The sequence below is a fragment of the Octopus bimaculoides genome, chromosome 29 (genome assembly GCF_001194135.2).
Source record: "Octopus bimaculoides isolate UCB-OBI-ISO-001 chromosome 29, ASM119413v2, whole genome shotgun sequence".
Classification (NCBI taxonomy): domain Eukaryota; kingdom Metazoa; phylum Mollusca; class Cephalopoda; order Octopoda; family Octopodidae; genus Octopus; species Octopus bimaculoides.
In genome coordinates this window covers 3,823,638-3,831,263 of record NC_069009.1, presented here as the reverse complement: position 1 = coordinate 3,831,263, position 7,626 = coordinate 3,823,638, and the positions used below count along the sequence as shown (strand labels likewise).

The window sequence follows — 7,626 nt, the reverse complement described above, 5'->3', positions numbered from 1 at the left end:
GCATGGGTTGGACGATTTGACTGAGGACTGGTGAAACCAGATGGCTACACCAGGCTCCAATCTGATCTGGCAGAGTTTCTACAGCTGGATGCCCTTCCAAACGCCAACCACTCAGAGAGTGTAGTGGGTGCTTTTACGTGTCACCCGCACGAAGGCCAGTCAGGCGGTACTGGCAACGGCCATGCCCAGAATGGTGTATTTTATGTGCCACCCGCACAAGAGCCAGTTCAGGGGCACTGGCAACAAATGAAATCCACTATTTTTTCTTTCCAAGTAAAACACACTCATAACAGTACACATACACTCACAAACACACAGCCTATATACATACACACACACACATATATATATATATATTGTATAAATATATATGTACATTTACATAAATATATATCTATTTATTTATAAATATGTATATATATATACATACATGTATATATATAAAGTAAAAGACCCCCTACAGTCATGAATGACCACAGGATTGCATCTGGAAAGTTCCCCTCCAAAGCACAAGTCCAAGCAAGGTCATTTGTGGAAAACAGGCAATCACCCATGCATACTAGCCCCTCCTCCCCTTCTCTACACCACTGGTGTTATCCAAGGGAAAGACAGAGGCTGATGCAGCTTGGTACCAGTGACACACACACACACACACACACACACACACACACACACACATATGAGTGAGTGGAAAAACGAAAGAAAGTGACACTCAACACATTTCTTTACATATGTCTATGTATGTCTCTCTCACACTCTTTCTCTCTCTCCCTCTTCTCTCATCATTTCTCTCGTTCTGCCCCTCAGTAATGCTGTGATACAGAAATGGGACACCAAGACCAGGCTCGCCTCAGGGAAACTCAACAAAAAGTCTTTCAATGCACTGGAACAGTCAGCTTTAAAACAGATTGAACAGGTAGGTTGGGGGTTCAATACCAGTGTGTGTATGGGTGTATCTGTGTGCAATTCTCCCTTGGAAATAGGGGTGCATAGGTGTGTGAATAATAGTAGGGGATGACTGCTGTTGCTTTAGGTACAAAGTCTGTGATATCCGCATCATCATGAATATACAGACATACACACACACACAAGCATATGCACACATCATCATCATGATGTATACACACGTGTGTTATTTGTAAATAATAATAACACTTATAAGTTTACAGCATCTTCTGAAGGAGTTACCTCAATCCTATAAATATTATTATTATTATTATTATTATTATTATTCTTCCAATTCTTCTTCTTCTTCTTCTTCCAATTCTTCTTCTTCTTCCAATTCTTCTTCTAATTCTTCTTCTTCTTCTTCTACACCACAGAATTGTCAAAATGGCTAGCTGGCAGAATTGTTAGCACACTGGATGAAACGCTTACAAGTATTTCGCCCATCGCTGTGTTCTGAGTTTAAATTCTGCTACGGTCAACTTTACCTTTCGTCCTTTCGGGGTCGATAAATTTTTGATTCTACCTCTATTGCAGGGGTCAGCTAACCAGGGTAAATTATCCCAAGTGGGGTAAAAATGAAATTTTTAGGGGTGATGAGGACAGAAATTATTCTTCTGGCAGCACTGTATCTGTCCAATGTAATGGACATATAAACAGATTCAATCAACCTTTTGAATTCAAAGAATCTCATTTTCTTCCTTTCAAATTAAGGGGGTAACATTGATTAAATAAATATATTTTGGGTTAATTGCTTGAAATTCCTCGACCCCTGCTCTATTGGATCTTTCTGTATATAGGCATGTCTTGTTTATACACCAGTTGTGTTCCTATTTCCAGGTTTTATATGACAAAGAACGGCTAATAAAACGCACCCAGATTCAACGGTCATCATACAAGATCTATGGTCAGCCCGACAAGGAAGAGTCCATCACGGATGACAGGGTAAGTACTTAGCCTTAGTTCCTCTCACTTTAACCATTTCATTGGTGGTTGGTCATCTACTGACGTCCCAGGGCTCAATATCAGATTAAGATATTAAAATCTGTTGGGGGACATAAATGCTGGGTAACAGCTCCTCTGACAGGTGTTTCTGTTTGTAGATGGTATGGACTATTAATTCTACATTATCTCAGTCTGCTTGTTGATAAACACAGTCATGTAGATTGTGTTTTATACATGCATGATGTGTGTGTATATAGGCACAAGCATGGCTGTCTGATAAAAATTTTGCTTCTCAACCACATGGTTCCGGGCTCAGTCCCACTGCATACCACTTAAGCCAAGTGTCTTCTTGGGCTTCAGGCTGACTAAAGCCTTGTGAATGAATTTGGTAGACTGGAAACTGAAAGAAGCCCACCATCATCATCATCGTCATCTTTTAACATCCGCTTTCCATGCTGGCATGGGCTGCATGGTTTGATTGAGGACTGGTAAGGTTTCTAAAGCTGGATGCCCTTCCTATCACCAATCATTCTGAGAGTGTAGTGGGTACTTTTTATGTGCCACCGGCACAGGGGCCAGTCAGGCAGCACTGGCACTGACCACACCCAAATGGTACTTTTTACATGCTACTGGCACGAGAGCTAATCAGGTGGCACTGGCAATGACCATGCTCAAATGGTGCTTTTTACGTGCTACCACCACGAGACCAGTCGGGCAGCACTGGCATCGGCCACGCTTGTATGGTGCTTTTTATGTGCCACCAGCATGGGAGCCAGTCCAGTGGGACAGGCATCAACCACGCTTGAATGGTGCTTTTTCAGTGCCACCAGCACAGGTACCAGTCATGCGGTACTGGCATCAGCCACGACAATGACTTCACTTGATTCAACAGGTCTTCTCAAGCACAGCATATTGCCCAATGATTGAAGTATACTCTTAAATGGGCCGGTTGTGTGACACTGGTGTTAGCCACGGCTATGATCTCACTTCACTTGCCAAGTCTTCTCAATCGTTTAACATCCTCTTCCCTTGCTGGCATGGGTTGGATGGTTTTACAGGAACTAGCCAGGCAGAAGACTGCACCAGACTTCTGTGACTGTTTTAGCATAGCTTTTACAGCTGGATGCTCTTCCTAACACCAACCTCCCAGCAGAGTGGACCGAGTGCTTTTTACGTGGCACCAGCACAGGCAAGGTCAATTTTGACATGGGTTTTACTGCTGGATGCACTCCCAAACAGCAACCACTTTGCAGTGTGGACTGGATGCTTTTTCCATAGCACCAGCATGGTCACTAAGAAACTTGCACGACAAACATCTTTTGAGAGAGGAATGTCATTGGCGGAGACGATCCTGTGTCAGATGATGAAAGGCTAGAAGGTGACAGCGAGACAGAAACAGGTGTCTTGCTGTAGAGGAGGAACATGTAGAGAGAGATAGAATTAACAAGAATGAGGGCAGATGCAGGTGTCTTGCTGTAGAGGAGGAACATGTAGAGAGAGATAGAATTAACAAGAATTGGCCATGTTGTTGTTGTCATTGTTGCTGTAATACTTGAAATTAGCCTGATCCATCAGGCCTATACTATTGAAAACCTCTTCCATTCCGATAATTCAGATAATATCCAGTCCCAATCTCATAATTCAGTTGATATCCTGTCCCAATTTTGCATCATTCATTTGATATCCTTTCCTGATCCCATACTCCACCTCATATCCTGTCCGTTATCACATGCTGCAGTTTATATCCCATTGTAATACCATTTTCTTCACATGTAATACCAATTCTACTTCATTTCTTACTAAACACTGCCAGTACCGCCTGACTGGCCTTCGAGCGGGTGACACGTAAAAGCACCCACTACACTCTCGGAGTGGTTGGCATTAGGAAGGGCATCCAGCTGTAGAAACTCTGCCAAATCAGATTGGAGCCTGGTGTAGCCATCTGGTTTCACCAGTCCTCAGTCAAATCGTCCAACCCATGCTAGCATGGAAAGCGGACGTTAAACGACGATGATGATGAGGACAGATGCAGGTGTCCTGATGTAAAGGAGATACATGGTTACCTAGCCAGAAGGAAGGGCAAGAAAGAGGGAACAATACACACACACACACACACACACACATACCTGAATGGCTCCTGTGCCAATAGCATGTGTGTGTGTGTCCCTGCTCAGTAATCAATGTTGATTGTTTGCATCCTGGTAACTTAGCAGTTTGGCAAAAGGGGTTCGATATAATGATTCCCAGGCTTTAACAAAAACTACTGTGGTTAATTCATTCGACTAAAACCCTTTAAGGCATGGCTGTAGTTCAATGACTGAAACAAGTAAAAAAGAAGATATCATAGAGGTAATAGTTGAAATATTTTCCATCACTTTCTCTGTCTGTCTGTCTATTTGTTTATTTATCTTTCTTTGTTTTTATCAATCCATCTATCTTTGGACAAAATGCTTAAAAGTATTTTGCCTGTTGTTATGTCCTGAGTTCAAATACTTCCAAGATCAGCTTTACCTTTCATCTATTTGGGGTCGATCAAAAAAGTACCAGTTGAACACTGGGGTTGATGTAATCGAGTCATCTCTTCCCCCAAAATTGCTGCCATTATTTCATCATCATCGTTTAACATCAGCTTTCCATGCTAGCATGGGTTGGACGATTTGACTGAGGACTGGTGAAACCGGATGGCAACACCAGGCTCCAATCTAATTTGGCAAAGTTTCTACAGCTGAATGCCCTTCCTAACGCCAACCACTCAGAGAATGTAGTGGGTGCTTTTACGTGTCACCCGCATGAAGGCTAGTCAGGCGGTACTGGCAACGGCCATGCTCAAAATGGTGTCTTTTATGTGCCACCTGCACAGGAGCCAGTCCGGGGGCACTGGCAACGATCTCGCTCGAAAATCCTACGAAGGCCAGTCATGCGGTACTGGCAACGGTCACTTTCTCTTGGAAAAAAAAACAACAACAAAAGAATTAAATAATGAAAGCATTTAAACAAAAGTATAATAGTGTTTAAATTCTGCCTTACATATTTGTGAAGAATAAAAAGTTTAGGAAGGTATAACAATGCAATATAGAACAAAAAATGGACTGTATACCTGTTGTAACTTGGTAAACTGTAGTCCGATGATATTTCGGAATTAGAATTCCTTCTTCAGATCTTATTTGCTGGAGTCTCCGAAACAATACACAATGCTTCAAGCGAACTACAATACTCTCCTATCTCGCTGCCATTATTGTTATTATTATTATTACAGGATGATTCTGTAGCTATCAGCAAAGAAGCACAAGACAAGAACACACGAGAAACAGAGATCTTTGATGATACAGACTTTTACCATTTGTTACTTCAAGATTTCATTCGGAAAAAGTCAATGACTGGTAATGCAAGTTCAGTAAACAGGTAGGTAAACAGTTAGTTAACTTCATGGCTGAGGCCACAAAAGTTTTTCTGTCTGTCAGTCTCTCTCTCTCCTCTCTCTTTTGCTTTTCTCTCTCTTTCTCTGTGTCACTTCTCTCTCAATTTGAAATGGTCTCTTCATATATGTTTCTGGACATTATGAAACAACCAGTACATACGCACTCTCTCTCTCTCTCACTCTCACACACACGCGCGCGCACACAGCACTACACTACTTCATTGTACACCATATAAAACATTCACTGATAATTGGTGTAACAATGATGGTTTTACATTTGACGGATATTTGTCCTCATCTTGTTTGTTGTTAACACGTCGTTTCGGCTGATATACCCTCCAGTCTTCATCAGGTGTCTTGGGGAAATTTCAGCAAAGGAAAACTTACTGCTTGGCAAGAAGTGAAGATACATCCTGTTCTCTGGTGCCTCTCAAGTCTCTGCAGTTGTTCTTGGGGTGAATTTGCTTTAATCTTAATATTAAGAAAATGGTGCACAGAACATTTGATTAAGTTTGTGATATGGCATGATATCGATGTAAGCTGATTGGTTGATAATCAAGACAGACAGCATGACTAAAACGTGATCGAGGCATGGTATGGACCTGACAACTGAGAATTTGTGGTTCAAATCTAGGTCTCACTTCAAATATATACGAGGAGGTGCTGAAAAATCAGGAACTTTTGTTCCTGGCTTTAAGATTATTGTGGAAGGCCTGGTTGGAGGCCCAACCTTCCTAGTTTTTTTTACAGGGCTTAGAAAAACTGAAGGACCACTGCAATAAGTATGTGAATCTGAGGGAGGAATATGTTGAATAAAATCATAATTAATTTATTCTCCTGTATTTTCTTTCAATCAAAACCAGGAACTTTTCAGTACACACTCATATTTATATATGTATGTATGTTTGTACACATTTATTCATTGCATTTCGTTTATTCCAGGCAATACCAAGAGATTCAACAACTCCGTGACAAGAAGAAAAGGAAAGTTGACCCAAGGGCCAGCAAGGGAAGAAAACTCAGGTGAGTTTCGTTGCTACAGCTGTTGCTTAGTTCCCACGTCAACTCTAATTAAGTAGTCCTTTCATTAAAGGTGTCCCCGGCTTTGACCAACCCTTCAGACTTTATCTAGACTCTACTGACTGCATGCTTCAAGTTTAGTTACACTGCATGACATCTTGGGGGCAAATATCGTCTATCATAGCTTTGGATCAACCATTGCCTTGTGAGTCGTGTTGGTAGACGGAAACTGAAAGAAGCTCTTCATATGTGTTTGTATGTGTGTGTATATATATATATATATATATATATACATATATATATATGTGTGTGTGTGTATATAAATATATACATGTATGTGTATATAGACAGATAGATTTGGTGATGCTAACAAGAACTAAGAATTCAAAACACAAGGACTGACACCATCATCATCATCATCATCGTTGTCGTTTTACGTCTGCTTTCCATGCTAGCATGGGTTGGACGATTTGACTGAGGACTGGTGAAACCAGATGGCTACACCAGGCTGCAATCGGACTTGGCAGAGTTTCTACAGCTGGATGCCCTTCCTAACGCCAACCACTCCGAGAGTGTAGTGGGTGCTTTTACGTGCCACCGGCACGAATGCCAGTCAGGCGGTACTGGCAACGGCCGCGCTCGAAATGGTGTATTTTACGTGCCACCTGCACAGGAGCCAGTCCAGCGGCACTGGCAACGATCTCGCTCGAATTGACATTGGCATTTATCACTTGATAAGTGTCAACACACAAATTCTCAACCTTTGAGTCACCCTGTATCTTCTGCCAATTATTAATAAGAAACACACACACACATATATATAATTGACCAGACTATTGAATATAGTTATACACTGCTGGTCACAATGCGATTCCTTAGATTGTTGTAGCCTTCAAATCATGCCACCCTGTTGGCTTGGAATGCAGGTCAACATTCCCTCTGAACGGAATGCCAGTTGGTCACAGAGTTACCCATTTATAGATGAGCAGACTGGAGCAACGTGAAATGAAGTGTTTTGCTCCAGGCACAGTGCACCACCAGTCGGGGAATCAGAACCACGATCTTCAGATCCTGAGTGCAACGCCCTAACCACTGGGCCATGTGCCTTCACATACACTCATACCCTTTTCTCTTTTACTTGTTTCAGTCATTTGACTGCGGCCATGCTGGAGCACCGCCTTTAGTCAAGCAAATCGCCCCCAGGACTTATTCCTTGGAAACCTAGTACTTATTCTATCGGTCTCTTTTTGCCGAACTGCTAAGTTACGGGTACGTAAACACACCAGCATCGGTTGTCA

General features: G+C 42.0%; 1 protein-coding gene across 1 annotated transcript in view; it reads left to right on the top strand.

Annotated features, from left to right (window-relative positions):
* The window catches only part of LOC106867473 (protein AATF), a 29,653-nt gene that overhangs the window by 16,120 nt on the left and 5,907 nt on the right, over positions 1 to 7,626 (top strand). The window contains exons 8-11 of the mRNA XM_014912356.2: positions 808 to 916; positions 1,786 to 1,890; positions 5,147 to 5,292; positions 6,251 to 6,331. Of these exons, the coding sequence (XP_014767842.1) occupies positions 808 to 916; positions 1,786 to 1,890; positions 5,147 to 5,292; positions 6,251 to 6,331 (441 nt within the window). The remainder of the gene's footprint in view (positions 1 to 807; positions 917 to 1,785; positions 1,891 to 5,146; positions 5,293 to 6,250; positions 6,332 to 7,626) is intronic.